General features: G+C 40.2%; 1 protein-coding gene across 1 annotated transcript in view; it reads left to right on the forward strand.

The window, feature by feature from the left end:
* LOC125484279 overlaps nucleotides 1-9,988 on the forward strand; it is a 41,367-nt gene extending 31,379 nt beyond the window's left edge. The window contains exons 3-6 of the mRNA XM_048602357.1: nucleotides 990-1,126; nucleotides 9,161-9,298; nucleotides 9,449-9,554; nucleotides 9,648-9,988. Of these exons, the coding sequence (XP_048458314.1) occupies nucleotides 990-1,126; nucleotides 9,161-9,298; nucleotides 9,449-9,554; nucleotides 9,648-9,801 (535 nt within the window). The 3' untranslated portion in view covers nucleotides 9,802-9,988. The remainder of the gene's footprint in view (nucleotides 1-989; nucleotides 1,127-9,160; nucleotides 9,299-9,448; nucleotides 9,555-9,647) is intronic.
* Nucleotides 9,989-18,748: the final 8,760 nt, after the last annotated feature.

An 18,748-nucleotide genomic window follows, 5' to 3' on the forward strand; every position in this document is an offset into this window, starting at 1 on the left:
TAAATGTGAGGCGATGTACTTACATAGGAAAGGCTGGAAACTGCAGAAATTCGGAAACTAAATGACATACGGTTCTGCGAATATAGGTGATTATTTCTGGGAATACAGATCATTAAAAGCAGCATCATAGGCCTCGAAAGCAACAATAATGTTAACAGAATATCAGGGTTATTCAAAATTAGTGAAGTTTAGATTTATGTAAAGCACTATTCATGTTGCACTTGAGTACCTTATGCAGTTCTGTCTCATACTTTTAAAATAATAATCAAAACACAGGATCAAGTGCAAAAACTATTTTCAAGAATGGTACAAAAACTGAGAAATTACAGCTATTGGGAAAAATTGAGCAAGTTTGGACTGATTCTGTTAGAAAAGAGAATTAGTGGAGGTTTGTTGGAGATCCTTACTATTCTGAATGTGTTGGGCATAATACATGTGCAAATGCCTCCACTTATGGGTGAAACCAAAATTGCAGGATGTTAAGTAATCTAAAGTTACAAATAAACCTAGTACAAAATTAAGGAGAAACTTCTTTACTAGAGAGTGTAGTTAGAATGTAGAACTGGTTGCTCATCGGAAGTTGTTGAGCTAAGTTATTTAAATGCTTTCAGGAAAGAAATTAGATGAGTACACAAGAGAAAAGAGATGCTGCAAGGCTGAAGTAAGGTCGATGGAATAGAAGAAAACTCATGAAATATAAATATCACACAGTAGGGTAAACAATCTGTGCTCTATTCGATTTCATATCTGGTAACCAAGACGGAACAAATTTCCTCATGTTTGAAAATCTGTTGAAAAATTGTAGATGTTTTACAGAATTGATAGCGATATGGGACTTTGTGGACTAACTAGTTTTTACTGCTGTAATTTCTTTTATACTGCTTAGAGATAAAGTGGGTAGATGTTAAGCACTCAAGGTGAGTGTAACAAAGTTGGAACATGGAGGAAAGAATGTAACTATAATTAGCATTATTTTTCCTGATTCATAGGGATAAACTATGGTGCAATGTGCCTGGAGCTCCTTATAATTATATTGAAGTCATTCTACAAAACCTTGATGGCAAAAGAAAATTTATTAAGACTGTTAATATTGAACCTCTTGAGTATCGAGGATTTCATCCTGCAGGTAGGACACAGAGTTTGCAAGGTGTGATGATAACACCTAAAAGTGCAAGCAACTATTTCAAAACCATCATTTATGTCTGTCATAAACACATGAATCTACAACTGCAATGCCAATTTTATTGTAGAAAATGTCTGATTTGGGTAAGGGAAAATATTTTGGTCCAAATCGTTTTTTGCTGAGTTTCTTCCCCTTCGCTCGTCCATTGTGATGTTACATTTTAGAGGCATGAAGTAGACTTTGTGCCATACTAGACCAAAACTGCTATGGTGGGAAATGCGTATGGTAGCAGAGAGATGGATAGATGAGGGGAATGCTGGCATTTACACTCGTAAGTAGAAAAAGCCACTGACCACCTTCCTGCAGAGTTGGGCACTCTTCCAGACAGCAAAGATTGCTTCAGTACGAGTGGCGAGGTTTGGTGTCATGGTCTCCACCACTTGCGTTGGGGAAGAGGAAGTTTTACCATGTGCACCAGCCCATCTAGCAGAGATTCCTGCACTATGCTTGCAAAGCAGGATGCCGATTTGCCCCTGTCTGCCATATCCAAAGCAAATATCACAAAACATGCAGGGCAGCTCCAGACTGACAGTGCTTGTCCACGTGCACGATGGCTTTTTAAATATGGTGCCAGTGGCAGGAATGTTAGTTAACGTGACAAGTTTGGTAAGGCATTGCAAGAAAACTCATTTGGCCTCACCGTGAGGATCACTGCAACATGTGACTTGCATTTTGCCAAAGAACTGGATTTTACTTTGGTTGGAAAAATATGTTTTGGTTGATTGTTGATGAATGAAGAGGTATCAATTGATTGAGAAAATGGGAACATATGAAAGGAATACTAGGTTGTTTGGAAGGTAAAATAGCTTTTGTATTTGGTTCTTAGGTGGGTGCATTATTGGAACTGCAGTGAACTTTGCAATAGTTTGGCCATCCTGGAAAGCCATGTGTATTGTTGGTGGGGTACTGCCTGGATTTCCTCCCCATTTTCTTCCACCATCACCTTGTCATCTTCTACCTCATCCTCCTTTAATCACCTGAAGCTCTACATTCTGCAGCTTGGTTTTCCAGCAGGTCTCCAGATCTTGTTACTGTGTTATACAGATGTAGAGCACCATGACCATTTCTGGAAACTCTAGTGCGTTCTGAAGGGCACCTCTAGACCTGTCCAGGCACCTGCCAGCACATCTGATATGTCAATGACCTGTTTGAGAAATCTTTGGTCATATAATGAATGTCCTATCACTCCTGGCTACATCTCTTAGATTTGAGTAATATCGTCAACCACATTTTAAACGACTATCCCTGGTCTCCAAGATTTGTCAGTAAAACTGGTTTCAGATATTAACATGTTTCAGAAGGTAAGCTGCTGCAGATTGAAAGCATCATGGTAGCTGCCTGGGTCTAGCTGACGGTGGGACTTGTTTCAGCAGGTTGCAAAAAGCATCCTACCACTTGAAACAACATTGAGCCTGCTAAGAAATTAATGTTTCAACTTAGGAGGAACTTTATCTGCTGCCTGTGTAAATTGTGTGCCAGGTGGCTGTCTGTGCCTTGTATCTTTCTTCTGATCTCCTTTCCGTGGGGAGACAGGTCTATGAATAACAGGCTGTTAGTGATCATAGCTGATGCTGCTTGCAGTCACCGATTCTCATCTTATAGTCAAGTCTATGCAACACCACCTTGTAAAGAGTGATTAGGGATGGGCAACAACTAGAGGCCTTCCAATGACACTTATCGTAAATTATTTCATAAGTACACATGCTAATCTGATAGTCAGACCTCCAAACTACTGAGGTGTAGATGACATCTTCAAAATGGCCAAAGAACCTATAAAATTTAGCTTCTTAATTCAAGTAGTTCTGCACACTTTACCCACAAGAAATGGGCTGAGCATGTTGAATGTTTGATTTTATTTTCTGCTTATGGTTTCAGTGTCCTCAATTGCTGCATCCTCCCCTTGTTTCCCTGGCAATTTGGAGGAAGCACAAGAAACCCATGGATCTGAAGTTCAAATTGAAAATCTGTCATTCTAATTGCTAATTATGTCACAATACCTCAATCTACCTTTTCTAAATGGTTGCTCACACATGACAGTGAGATGTGGAAAACAGCATTGTGGAGCTGGTTTCCCGATGTGCTGCTAGTTTTAACCAGCCACTTAGCCTCAAAGCAGTACGCACATACTCATTACAATTCATCCCCATGAGTCAGTGTTGTCATACAAGGATTACAAAGCAACATTTAAAAAGTGGATATTTCGCTTGCTTTATATTGATTGAGATGAAATTTCACAGGTCAAATTTTAAGAACATAGTTATTTACCCTTTGAGGTCAAATACTAGTTCTTGTATCTAGTCTACCTATCATCTATCAACTGCCCCTTCTGGAAAACATGCTTCTGAAAATTCTTAAAATGATTGTACATAAAAATCAGTACTTTCAGTAAGTGAAATTCCCAACATCCAATGGACACGTGAAGTGATTGTAATATTTACTTTTGGAAAAATAATTGAATAGTATTTTACCAAACAAACAATCTGAAAATTTGAGAAAATATTTACCTTGTGACCTGAACCCTTGTTCCTTGCCTTTCACTAACAAGTGAGCTAACCATCTACACCGTGAGTCTTTATACAAAGAAAGAAACGAAACAGAAACAGTTCATGTTTAAGGCTATGTTTCTGTAAGGCAAGATGTGGGTACCTGAGCAATGTTCACATCCAATTCTCAATTCCAAATTCAGTGAAGTCCCACATTCTGAACACCCACCACTGATTAATATGAAATTCTTCCTGACATCTTCCCGTCGATGGCAGGGATGACACTGTTCTGTGTCTTATTCTTTGTCCAGCCTGCCTAATATCTCCTTTAGCTGCAGGTTGAATCAGTCATTGAGCAATACTTAGGGTCTCTGAACTCAAGGCAGAGTATTTATTGGTGGGTTCTGAAAAATCATCCCCATGCCTAGCTCCTGATACCCACTACCCCTTTCCCTGAGCTTCCTACAACCTACTGCACCCTTCCTACCATTACAAACCTGTGCTTGTGTCCCTCCTTGACCTGAGATTTCAAGTGGGCATTGTACCAGCAGCAGCTTCCAGGGCAGCTGAAAAGGCTGCGAACTCTTGGCAGGTGCAACCTGGGAGTAATTCATTCCAGGGGAAAGTCCATTCCTAGCCTCTGAGGTGCCACACTTTAAGTCACTCTTAGGACGTGTGAGTCAGTGCAGGTTCAGCATTTATTGCCCATCTCTAGTTGCCCTTGAAAAGGTGGTGGTGAGCTGGTGTCCACCTGCCATAGATATACCTACAATGCCATTCAGGAAGGAATTCCAGAATTTTGACTCATTCCTCCTTCTTCAGTATCACCATTTCCAAGTCAGGATGGTGAGTGGCTGGAGGAGAACTTGTAGATGGTAATATTCCCATGTATCTGCTCAAATTCCATTTCTGGAAGTGGTTGCTGGTTTGGATGGTGCTGCAAGGACTTAGTGAATTTCTGCAATGCGTCTTGTAGATTGTATACACTGCTGCTATTGAACAGTGGTGCAGGGAGTGGATGTGGTGCTAGTCAAGCAGATTTAAGATGAAAGAAACTCACCAGGTTTCATCAATTGACGAGATGAAAAAAATGATAAACAGCTTAGCCCTAACAAGTAGTAAAATAGATTATTAATATGCAAATGTAAACCATACTCCCTTTAAATTCCAACACACTTTCATTTGTATGAAGACAGATAAAACAGTTTTGCAGAAGTATCATGGATGGAAAGGCAGGTAAAAGGAACAATTTCTGTTGATCAAGAATACAAACTACAAAAGGTAGAATGAAAAAGTCCCTCTGAACTTTAAGACTTTGGCAAAAACATTGCATTGTTTTCAACCTTGTCAATGCTCAATTTGGTAGCTGGTCAGTTGGGCCTAGACTTTATTTCTTGATTTAAGAGTTCTTTTCAGACCATTTTGTGCAGGTCTTCTTCCAGTCTCAGCCATCTGGAGGAATACCCAACATGGTAGGAAGAAGGTCAAAGACCTTTGCTACTCCAACAAGTACCAAAATCCATGTCCCCAATACCTCATACTCACTATTTGTTACTGTACCCACTTCTCACTAAGGCTCATGTTCTACCACTCTCTATGACCTGCAACATGTTCTCCATTGAGCCTCACCAACACCAACCTCCAATACTTAACCCTGTGTGCCTGTGCTCTCACACCCCCCAACCTATACCACCGGTAAAAGCTGTACAATCCACTTTCATCCCTAGTGGGTCTGTCTTTCTCACTCTGAGGAAACAGCCCACAATAGGTCAGAAAGACATCTGACCAGAGCCCACATTGCTCAGATCCCTTTAAAGATTCTACACAAAAAGGTTTTTCTGCAATGCTGTTTCATTTCCTTCAGTTCTACCAGCGAAGGGTTCTAAATACTTAAAGAATTGTTACTCTGCATGGAGCAGGACCTGGAGTGGTATCAGAGGCTGCTGTTGACTTACTATTCTGGGAATCCCTACGCAAAAGGTTATCCCCTTTGACTAAGACTTGTCAACAACTATTACAAGCTTTTAGCTTTGCGGCTGCGCTGAACAACACTGCAGAACAGCAGTAATATGATCCTGGTATCTGACTGAGGGGCCAAATTGCAAAAAGTCAAGGCTCTGAACATTCAGGTAGCTCAAACGAGTGAGCGCTATGAGAGCAAGCAGAGACCGAGGATGGCCTGATGCAATTCCCTGTGTATAATGTTCTTGCTGTAGTGTAACAAGGACAGTGCAGACTGAGGTGCACCGTTGAAGTGCAGAAGCATTACTTAAGAGGATCAGAGATGTGCCATGAGAGTTCTTAGAGGTTGGCACATGTTGGATACCAAAGTCTGTGGACCTGAAGTGCACGTAGCCAGTGCCACCAGAGATGCTCTGAGATGCTGGTGCCCAGTTTTAAACATGAAGTTTGTGAAAAGCAAGTGATGAGCAGAATCTAATAGATAGATGTTTTGGTTTTGTCATCAAGTTTTCCCAGCATCTGTGATGTACTAAGGTATGATTTGTCTTGATAGCATGCAAAACATATTTTTCAATATCTTGATACTGTAGCAATAATAAATCAAATCTAGCTTGATTGGTGAGTCCAGTAAGATAGGAGTCTGAATATTAATAAAGGTGAGATGCATGGTTGAGAAAGTATTTAACAAGTATTAATCCCTGTTAATTTGCAAATCACCACTGCCAAATAAGAATCCTACTGCAGTGTCTTTTCCCCCCATCAGCAACTCTGCTGGGGCTATCCCTGTGGGAGAGGGGTGGTCCTACAATCAAACAGGAACCAGGATAGTTTGGTATCAAGTGAAGCTGTAGACTGTTTCTTTAAGCCTACCACCAACATTTGGGCCACTTTCCATCAGAGCTTTGGATGGTATGGAGCTATCGAAACATGCTGAATGCCAGTCGATGTTTGGAAATACTCTAGTTTCCTGCTGGAAAGTGACAACCCATGATTAATACTTCCAGGAGCCCTGGTATCACAAGTGATGCTCACAGCTTCTCCTTTGTCATCCCTGAGTTTGTCAAATGAACTCTATGCATGTCCAACCACTTTGAATGGGCATCCATAATGACCAGGAACATTACACCCATGAAGGGACTGGCAATAGTCTATATGTAACAGAGTCCAGTGTTTACCCAGCCATTCCCACAAATGTGGGGGCACTGCCAATGGCAGTCTGTCCTTGTTGACACTGTTGGTGGGGCAGTGCTCAATGTCAGCATCCAATCATGAAAAACTCCTGAGGATTTAATTAGGACTTTACACAAGCAACCATTTTTTAAATCAAAATGTTGAGCCAATCGAGGTGAATCTTTCTCAACATGTTCTGCCCCAATAGGCTTGGCCTGAGCCTGTTGCTAGAATCAGTTTTAACTGCACCAACCACTTCTCATAGGAGACTGAAACCAAAGTCATACCCTTAATCTGTAAGAGTGTATATTACCAATTTGGCCAAGGTCTTATGCAAATTTAAGGGTTGGAATCCAAAGTGACTATTGTTAAAGACAGGTTCAGCAACCACTGATGGAGCTACACTGGTATCAACCTCCATGAGAACCAGGTGACCATTTAGTTCGACATTAATTTTTATTGATTCTGATTTGGATGTTGCCAAGCAACTTAACTGTTCACTCCCACATGATGGTCTTTCAAGGGTGTGCACTCCCCACATATCAGCTAATGTCTCTCAGACTCTCATGGCCACTGAAATAACCCCAGTCCCTAGCCTGAGAAGTCCTTCAGAATCTCCTGTTTATATGTGTCAGCCAGGGCTGTTAATAACCCCAATCAAGGATTTTATGCTCAATAAGATTCGCCTACTTCTAATCACAACAGGACCCTTTCTGCCCACCCACAACTGTAGTTGACCAGTCATAGAGGCCATTTTAAATTAAAGGTTGAAAAAGTTGGAGTGATGGTATCTTCCTTTCTTTAATGCATTCTTTAATGGGAAGAGAATAGCACCCAGATTTCAGAATGGCCTTCATCAACGTAAGAACACATTTTGAGCACAGATACCAGGGATTTGTTTTATTTTTATTTAATTCAGGGGATGTAGACTCTGCTGGCTTGTCCTACTTCTGTTGCCTTCCCTTAGTCACCCTTGAGAAGGTGGTGATGAGCTGTCGTCTTGAATTTCTGAAGTCCAGTGACAGTCAGGGAATAGTGATATATTTTCCAAGTACAGATGGTATGTGACTTGGAGGGGAACTTGCAGAAGATTTTAATAACATGTCTGCGCTGCTGTTGCCATTCTGTATGGTCATGGGTTTTGGCTGTTGTTGGAGTTGTATTAAGGCAAGTGGAGAATATTCCAACACACTTCTGACTTGTGCCTTGTAGGTGGTGGACAGGCCTTGGAGTCAAGGGTTATAGAGTTACTGCTGCAGGATTCCCAGCATCTTGTAGCCATAATATTTATATGGCTAGTTCATTTGAGTTTCTTGTCAATGGTAACACCTCGGATGTTGATAGTGGGCAATTCAGTAATGGTAATGCCATTGAATATCAAGGGACAATGGTTAAATTTCCTCTTGTTGAAGATAGTAATTGCTTGGTACTTGTGGCAAGTAACCGTCATCCCATACTTGTCAACCCTAGCCTGGATGTCATCTAGGTCTTTTAGCATTTGTACAGGGATTGCTTCAGTACCTGAGGAGTTGCGAATTGTGCTGAACATTGTGCAGTCATCAGCAAACATCCAAACTTCTGGCCTTTTGATGATGGAAAGGTAATTTAGGCAGCTGATGATGGTTGGACCCAGGATACTGCCCTGAGAAACTACTGCAGAGATGTTCTGGAGATGAATGATCTTCAACAGCCAGAACAAGCTTCCTTTTTTGCTAGGTATGACTCCAACCCCTGATTCCCATTGACTCTTATCCTACTAGGGTTTCTTGATTCCACACTTGGTCAAATGCAGTCCTGATGTCAAGGGCTATCACTCTTACGTCCTATTTGGAGTTTAGAATTACTGCAGATATGCCACCAAACAGGTTTTAAGCACATATCACTTAAAGTTTGATTCAAAGAAGATGAAGTAACTAGAGGCTAAGCTTTTTATTTTCCCTCTCTCCTCTCTTGAATATATGAGGGCAATTAAGAATGCACAACACAGACTGCTGTTTTTCTCTGTTTTAGTACATATATATTGCACAGGATGTATGGTTGTGTTATGTAAGCTTTCCAGGAATTCTTGACTTGATATCTTGAACCAGTGTCACAATGGATCAAGGGTACATTTATCTGAATTTTTTCAATGAGACATGAAAGGGATAGAAATCTAATTGAAATTAGATTTATGAAATTATGAAATTAGTCTTTTCATAATCTTTGGTTCTTTGCTCAAATGGCACTGTATTTGCCACTTAAAATCTGGAATTTCGAGTTTCATGTACTCATCCTATTTTGTGTGTATAGTAAACAAGGAAGAAAATTAAAATCAATCTGTAGTAAAATTGAATTCCATTCTTGTTTGAACTTTATTTTTCAGCTATCAACGAGAAAAATGGCTGTGATACTCATCCATGCATGAACAATGGAAAATGTATTGTAGAACCGGAGGGTACACGAGGATACATATGCATTTGCTTGTCAGGATATTCTGGAGAGAACTGTCAATATTCCACTCGTAAGTATTTCATTAGAAGTTTTCAATGTAATTTCTTTTCAGATGCAAATAATACTGTGTTCCTATTGAGTTCTTGATATTACTTATTCTTCTTTGCATTTTGGTGAAGGAAAATCATTTCTAAATTAACATTTTTGTTTCTTTCTGTAGACAGAAATACTCCTGCATCTTCATTTCTAACTTCTGGATGCATTGTAGTACTGTTTCTCCTAATTGTTATAGCTTTCCTTATCTACTTGCATTTTTTCAGGGGAAGGTAAAAAAAAGTTTCTTTACAACTTAACTTCATTCTTTTAAAACCATATCTCAGGAAGCATGAACTGTGAAAATATCTTTTTCTTCATTTTAGGAAGCATAATGCCACAGAAAAACAAACAAGAAATCGAAAGCCACGTTCAAAGTCATCATCCAAAGGTCCTAAGCCCAAATCTTCACAGCCTTCAGATTCCAGTTATGATGATACTGAATTTCCTACAGAAAATGTACAGAAACAATTATATTAGCTATCTATTAAGTATATTTGTAAAATTAACAAAATTTAAGGGCACTTGGTGTTTTTCCTTAATCTTGCAAGAACTTTCTTCAGTTGAATATTATGTGAAATGCCAAGCCCTTTGCATTAAGTTTCATTTGAGTGTATTGGTGAGTAAGAAAAATAGAGCGAAGCGCTCAGCACAAACTTTATCAATAAATTTGGCCATAGTGGTCGATTCAATGAGCCATAAATGTAAACATCAATGTTAACAAAATACCTGACTACATTTATCGGTACTACTTTATTCACATCACTCTTTCAATATTCACCTTCTGTCAGACTCTCATTTTACTAACGTACCACAAGTACGATACTGGTAGAGTGCTTTAATATGCATTAGGGATGTTTAAGTTAGGTGGATTAACCATGGGAAATGCAAGGTTACAGGGCTAGGGTAAGGGGTGAGTCTGGGTGGGATGTTTAGAGAGTTAGTGTGGACTTGTTGGGCTGAATGGCCTGTTTCCACACTGTAGGGATTCTATGAATGTTTTCTTCTAGCTGTAAGGACGAGTAAAATGCCTTCACTCAGAAATTTTCCATTTTTATGGAACCAGGAAACATTCTAATTTAGAAATAAAGAAAATGAGGCACTGCTCTGAGAGCCAACAGTGTGAACTTTAGAGGGTGCAGAGAGGTGTCAAGGGTGGACAATGTAAAATCATTGGTCAAGCAAGCAATTAGGAGAAACCTGGAGAATTCATTTTAAGTAAGTATTGGGATTTGAGAACATGATTTTAGGTCTCAAATTACTGAATACTGCAATAACTATAACTTTTAAATATTTCCAGGAAGGAAGCAGCTCTGCACGTGGAACAAGAAAGGTAATGCACTATGAAAGCTGCAAAATATTCCAGTATTTAAGGAATTGTAGCTACGATAAATGTCAAATGCATCTCATTCTGAATAAACATTCTTGAGCTTAGCTACTATTCTATAGACACAACATAATTTAATTTTTAATTGTTAAGCAATTAGACACACTTAGATTTGGAGATAAGTGAACATTTACTTCCTTTCGGATAAAGTCTTACTCTATTCACATGCAGATATTTTCTCTCAAACGAATATTGGCAGGAAAGAAACAAAAAGAATGTTTTATATTTCAATCAATAATGTTCGGCAACATTTGAAAAAAACTCACAACAGTATTTTATGAAGTATTGGAATGCACAGAAAATGTGATTTTCTAAGACCTATTTCATAGAAAATTAAGGATTATATTCTCTAATTAGCTATTTATTAATTTAAGACTTGTATTTAGACAATGCATTGAGGTTTCCATTTGGAAATCAGTCATATGCTGACAATTCTATTTATAAATAACTTATCAAATTTAGTGAGCAAAATCATTAGCAAAAGTTAGAATGCTAGATAATTGGGGACACTATTAGGAGAGCCAATAGTCAATGGACTGAAAGCAACCCCAGTATCGCACAGTAATTAATGTAATATATATTGTGGAAAATACTGCGTCATGGCACGTACCCTGGGATGTTTCAGAATGAACTAATAACTCACAGGCTTCATGCTGCAGTGCACTTTACTTCTGCAGGAAATGCCATCCCTATCCGAGATATGATCTGCACAGCTCTTGGAACAGATGTGATCTGTACCATACCATGTTTAAGCACATTTTGGATAGGCTTATACTGTAAAGTTCAGTTTGTGCCTGTATCTAGTGGTATATCATCAATCATTCATCTGAAGTATTCAGAAGGTTTGGAAATGGGCAAGGAATACCTATTCTTATTACTTTGTATAATGCAATTACATGCACCAAAAAAAAGCCTGGAGAAATTTCCAGGCAAAAATATGTCTCTGAACAAGCCAGACATCTTAGTTCCAAGTCAGCCTCTCTTAAAACAGACAAGTAGTACTACCTCGGTGACTCATTTCCTATCGTTCAGAATTGGGATAAGGAACCTAATTTTTATCATTATGCAACAAAAATGAGGTCTACAAATACCAGTTGAGTTGCCATTTTCTTTGCAAGAATTTGTCACTTGTAAAGAGAACATATACAACTGAGGATCTAATTATGAAGTCACCATGTGAAAGGGTTCATGACCTGCAAAACCTCAGAAAATCCTTTGTACAAAACTTTCAAAAAAAGTCCTACATCGTGCTCAGGTGCACATTATAGGAGAATTATGTTCAAATACTTGTTCTAGTGCTGGCAGTTTGGAAACTTCTTGTTAATTTTTACAGATAAATAAATCCTGACACAATTTGATAACAGGCAAATAGTGGCTTTTCCAGAAGAAGGCAAAGTGAGTTTTAGTTTCCTTAGTTGGCTAACTTCTGCAAGGTGAGTTTTGCTGTTTTTGATCTCTAGAAAGGTTACTGTAGTTGAACAGCTAGTGAAGAAATAGATGAGCGTAGGATTAGGGTTTGTGTAAACCCTGTAATATACTAGCTTGTAAACTCTACTTTTTGAAGTTAAAGCACATGGAGTTAGGGATAGTGCTTTGACATGGATAGTGACGTAGTTAGCAAGAAACAGCTAGAATGAGCAAGTCATTTACTGAGTAGCAGCAAGTGACTAGTGGGTACTGCAGGGATCAGTGCTTGGACCCCAGCATTTTACAATATATATGAATGATTTAGATGAGAGAAGTAAATGAAATATCTCCAGGTTTGCAGACAGCAGAAATCTGAGTGACCGGGTGAACTGAACAGGATGTAGAGATGCTTCAGCATGATTTGGACAAGTTGACTGAGTGGGCAAGTGCATGGCAGATCAAGTGTAATGTGGATTCATGTGAGGTTTTTGACTTTGGTAGAAAAATCAGGAAGGCAGATTATTTGAATGGAGTGTTGGTTTCCTTAACAGAGGAAGGATAAAGACTGTATAAAGAATGCAAAGAAAGTTCACCAGACGAATTCCAGGGATGGTAGGACTGACTTACGAAGAGAGACTGGATTGATCAGCATTATATTAACTGGAGTTTAGAAGAATGAGGGAGGAATCTCATAGAAACATTTGAAATTCTACCAGGACTAAACAGGGTAAACATGAGAAACATATTCCTGATGACTTACTGGGGAGATCAAAACTAGGGATTATAGTTGAAGGGTATGGGGTAGGCCATTTTGAAAGGAGATGCAGAGAATCTCCACCCAGAGTGGTGAGCCTGTGGAATTCTCTGCCACAGAAAATATTTGAGATCAAAACATTGAATGTTTTCAAGAAGGGGTTAATTATAGCTCTTATGGTTAAAAAGATCAAAGATTATGGGGAGAGGATTGAGTTGGATGATCAGCCATGATCATATTGAACAGTGGAGCAAGCTCAAAGGACTGAATGCCCTCTCCTGCTCCTATTTTATATCTCTGACTGATGTCAGGTCACTTGAGATATCTGGAGATGGGAAGTTAAAATTTCTGATGTATTCACACCAAACACTTGACCTTATCAAAAAAGTCTTGTGTTTATTTCTCCATAACCATAAAAACGTATCTGCCAAAGGCACCACAAATGTTGAGATGTATCCATCAAATGAGTATCTCTGTCAACTGCATTCACATTCATAGGTTACCCTCACCTTGTTTAACCTGCAAGCCAATGCTGCTTCTCAGTGTGTCTACCACAATGCAAATGTGACCAGGTTTGCTCAGGAGGTGGCAAGAAAGCCTTCAAAGTCACTTAAACAGTTTGCATCAGTGGGCAAACACATGGTACATGCAGTCCAATATGGCTAAATGTGAAGTTATACACTTAGTTGTGGAAGATGGAAAGGAAGTGTTATTTAAATGGCAATATATTGGGAAGTGTGAATGTACAAAAGCATCTGGGTGCCTTTTGTACTATAGTCAATGAAAGTAGACAGGCAAATTTGGCAAGAAATTAGGAAGGCAAATGGTTTATTGACGTTCAATGCAAGAGAATTTGAGTTCAGAAATAGGGATATCTTGCTGCAGTTGTACAGGGCCTTGGTGACACCGCACCCAGAGTATTGCATTCAGTTTTGGCTCCCTACCTGTCATAGAGGGAGTGCAGCTGAGGTTCACTCAGCAGATACCAGGATGGCAGGATGAGCGATGAGGAGAGATTTGTTTGACTAGGCCTTTATTTACGAGAGATTAGAATATGCAAAGGGGATCTGATTGAAACATATAAAACTTTACCAGGCTGGACAGACTAGACGAAGGGAGGATATATTCCTTGTTTGGAGTGTCTAGAAGCACAGGATACAGTCCATAGAAACAGAATAGACTATTTAGAACTAAGATGAGGAAACATTTTACTTCACTCAGAGGGTAGTGACCCTGTGGAATACACTACCACAGAAGGCTGTGGAGATCAACCCACTGATCTGTAGTCAAGAAAGAGGTAGAAAATTTCTATTTTTTAAAAGCATCAATGGAATCAGGAGAAAGGGGGAACATGGCATTGAGATAAAGGATCAGCTTGTTGAAGGGCAGAGCAGAATTGGAGGGCCAAATGGCCTACTAATGCTCCTTATTTCTAAAGCTCTGCTTAGAGCTATAGCTGAGAGCTGGGTATCCATCTAAGAGAGTTACTTTGCCCACATTCAGAAGTGCTGCTTCATCTGCTTAATATGACACTCATGATGATACCAAAACACGTCTTAGTCGGTTGTAATTTTAGTTTGTACATATGGACCATGCAAATTCAATTTGCCTGACACATTTTGCACTGGTGATCCTTGGGATATTTTACTGGGTTTCATCTCGCCTTTCACTTAAATGCAATTTATCATAGAATCCCTACAGTGTGGAAACAGGCCCTTTAGCCCAACAAGTCCACACTGAACCTCAGAGGATTCCGCCCAGACCCATCCCCTTATAAACCACCTAATCTACACCTCCCTGAACACTATGGGCAATTTAGCATGGCCACTCCACCTAACCTGCATATCTTTAGACTGTGGGAGGAAACCCACGCAGACATGGGGAGAATGTGCAAACTCCTCACAGACAGTCGCCCGAGGCTGGAATCGAACCCAGGTCCCTGGTGCTGTGAGGCAGCAGTGCTAACCACTGTGCCACCATGCTGCCCTGATATTCCAAGCATGATTTACATAATGCGTTTGGAGCATACAGCTTAGAATTCATGGAGAAGAGTGTACTTTTGCTGGTGCTACTTCTTAAATTGACACCTGTACTTCCTGTTGACAATAATATTTGCAAATAGGCTTTTTATCTCCTTTTTTGTTGATTTAAGGCAGAAATTAGCTCACATCCAAAGGGAAAAATATTTCGAGTAGAAGTATCTGGCAGTAAATGAAAAATTAAAACTACTCAGAACAACTAAGTATCCAATCCAAAGTAAGAAACAATGGTTTAATGTCTTAGAAACCTACATTGGCAAAAAGATAACAATGAATCTCGTCAAAATGTAAGTAGGATTTTGAAAATTACTACGTATCTCTGTGAACTTGCTGAAGCTTGCTTTATTCCAACTTTTAACAGCAATATCTTATTGGAATACCTAGAACATCCCTAAAACACCCTGAAAAATATGTTGGAATGTGGCTTGTATCATGAAGTAGCATAGGTGACCTGTGGCCCTACACTTAACAACTGAAAAACCGAGGGCAGACACAAACTAGGCGCTGTAACTGGGATTGTCTATATCTGTTATACAATTGTACTCTATTGCAAGTACATCACCTTGTCCATGGATGAAACAAGCATGTGATAGACTGCTAGTTTTCAAAAGGGTTTTATTGAGATAAAGATGGCCCTATATTACTTACTGTGAAGGCATGAATGGCCCTATTAATAGGATTTGGGATGCAAGTAACTTTAATTTACAGACTAAATAGGACATTCACCAGCAACAAGGTGAGATTTGTAAGGTGCTATTTTGAACAAAGGATGATGTTAGGTGCTAAATGCGTTCAGTGCTAATAAGAAACACCTATTTTGAAAGTCTGGGTTTAGTCACACACTCTGATTCTAATTCCTTTATTACCATCATTTCAATTTACCTGGAGATGCTAAACCAGACATAGTTGAGCACTAACTAGATGCTGTTTTGGAGTGTGGAATGTATTGGTTCTCTCCACCCACTGTGGCTAGCACATGTTACAGGATGGCTCAGGTTCTAGGGCCTGTTACTGCAGAGCCAGGTGGAGGAAATTCAAAGGTAAAGGACTACACTACATGGTGAGGGAAAGGTCAAAGGGATGGTTGGATAGTGATGGACACCACCTTGCCCTCCTGGCCCCCTCTCCTGCATCAATTGATGCTGTTCTGCCGAATCTCATGTCTTCCTCTTACCTACTATTACTCAACAAAACCAGTGGGGTCCCTAGCAAGATGCCCATACCAAGCATTTCTTTTCCCCGGTGACTACTATAAGGTTTCAAATAATGTGGCATAACTCTTAGGTGAAGTATTCGGAGTTTGTGGAGTAAATATTGCTTGAATTTTAATGAAAGTTTGGTAAAATGGCCCAGAAAATTTCCCAATGTTTTGCGTTGATACTCCCCTTCTGAGACTTTTGCAAGATTTTTCAATGATACAATAAAGAAAAACAAAGCATGGATGTTGCACTGCAGTTGTATTTTTTGGGAAGGAAAAGATTTTTGTAACTATCAGCACTCAATTGTTGTCAGTTGTTTGGAGTTATCAGCCTGTCTGCAGATACCTGACAAAATTGCTTCAGAAGGGAAGCAACAATAAAAGTGGTGCTATCTACTATAACAGGAGCAATTACATTTTTGATGAAGACATGCCACTTCTTTTCAACTTCAGTCTGACTGCAAATTAAAATTTAAAATTGCAGCCAACAGGAACACCTGACCCAACACAATAGAGCTGAACTCCAGACGTGAAGTGAGATTGGCTGACTTTGATGTTGAGACAGCAATTGACAACGTGAAGTAAAACTGCAGTAATTGGGAATGGGGGAAAAGAGCTCCGTTGAAGTCACAAAGAAAAAGTATTGTGATTTATTTTTGGAGCTAATCATCTCAGCCCTAGGACATGACTAGAGGAGTTTTGCAGGTTAGTCCAAGGCCCAACCGTCATCAATTGTTTCAACAATGACCTTCCTTTCATCATGAGATCAGAAGTGCAGATATCCAATGATGGTTGGGCAATATTCAGAACCATTTGCAAACGTTTGTTCATGTGCAACAAAACTTGGACAGTGTTGGGACGGAATGACTAAATCAGTCACAACGTTCAGGTCCACTTCCAGCAAAAAGTTTGTTTTACACCAGTGGGGCGAAAGCTTCTGGGCAGTCCAAGGACTTCTCCACTGAACAAATGAAAACAAACACTTTGTATGCATTTGCTTTCAGTTTGCCTTTGGCTGTTACAAAGCAATTGTGTTATTCGTTGATTCCATATGCATCCACTCAGGTTAATTAAGTACAATGTGATTAATCAATGACGCCTTTAGGTCATCCATGATCTCATGATGTTACCAGACCTCCTTATGACTTAACCTTGCAGTTTCATGATCAATCTTATTCATACAAATTCCAGGCTTTAGCTCCTGTGCCAGTTATTCAGTACGCCTCCCATAACAGCACTGTGTGTGTGTGTACCCTTCCCTTCTATCCCGTGATCAATACCAGACTTTGGACCAGCCTGGTACAGCGGTTTCTATCAGCATTTCTCAAGAATGTTCCTTATCAAACTGTCTATGTACAAGCAGCAGCTACATTTTTCACTTTATTCAAGTGGGCTGTTGTGTATGTATTTCATAAGACCCTTAGGGTGTTGTTTTAATCTTGTTTGCTTGGATGTACTCCTTTTATGAACGTTACATTTACTCTTGCTTATAGTTTAATGTCAAACATCAGACTATGGGAGCTGCTGTTTCAGCTAAAACTCTTCCTCAGCTATTTTATGTTGCTTCAGGCAAGAGCAGCTCTAACTGACAACATCCAGGCTTGGACTAGCAAGTGGCAAGCAATGTTTGTGTCTGAGATAACCAGGTGTAGAGCTGGATGAACACTGCAGGCCAAGCAGCATCATAGGAGCAAGAAAGCTGATGTTTCGGGCCTAGACCCTTCATCAGAAATGGGGGAGGGGAAGGGGGTTCTGAAATAAATAGGGAGCGAGGGGGAGGCGGATAGAAGATGGATAGAGGAGAAGATAGGTGGAGAGGAAACAGACGGGTCAAAGAGGTGGGGATGGAGCCAGTAAAGGTGAGTGTAGGTGGGGAGGTAGGGAGGAGATAGGTCAGTCCAGGGAGGACGGACAGGTCAAGGGGGCGGGATGAGGTTAGTCAGTAGGAAATGGGGGTGCGGCTTGTGGGAGGAGGGGATAGGTGGGAGGAAGAACAGGTTAGGGAGGCGGGGACGAGCTGGGCTGGTTTTGGGATGCGGTGGGGGAAGGGGAAATTTTGAAGCTTGTGAAATCCATATTGATACCATTGGGCTGCAGGGTTCCCAAGCGGAATATGAGTTGCTGTTCCTGCGACCTTCAGGTGGCATCGTTGTGGCACTGCAGGAGGCCCAGGATGGACATGCCGTCTGTGGAACGGGAGGGGGAGTTGAAATGGTTCGCGACTGGGAGGTGCAGTTGTTTATTGCGAACCGAGCGTAGGTGTTCTGCAAAGCGGTCCCCAAGCTTCTGCTTGGTTTTTTCTTTGCGACTGGGAGGTGCAGTTGTTTATTGCGAACCAGGAATGTTTGTGTCTCACCAGTGCCAGGCAATGACTACTTCCAACAACAGGGAGTCTAATCATCTGCCGGATACATGTTCTCCTCCAAGCCACATACTATCCTGACTTGGAACTACATTGCCATTCTTAACTCTGGCTGGGTCAAAATCATGTAACTTTCTTCTGTAGCAATATGAATGTAACTATACCCCATGGATCAAGGAATAAAGATGAGTTGAGGTTATAGATAGACTCATGGCAGCAAAATATCATAGGTTTAATAGAAACTTGGCTTAAGGAAGGACTAGGATGGCAGCTCACTATC

This window comes from Rhincodon typus, chromosome 10, assembly GCF_021869965.1.
Source record: "Rhincodon typus isolate 14 chromosome 10, sRhiTyp1.1, whole genome shotgun sequence".
NCBI lineage: Eukaryota > Metazoa > Chordata > Chondrichthyes > Orectolobiformes > Rhincodontidae > Rhincodon > Rhincodon typus.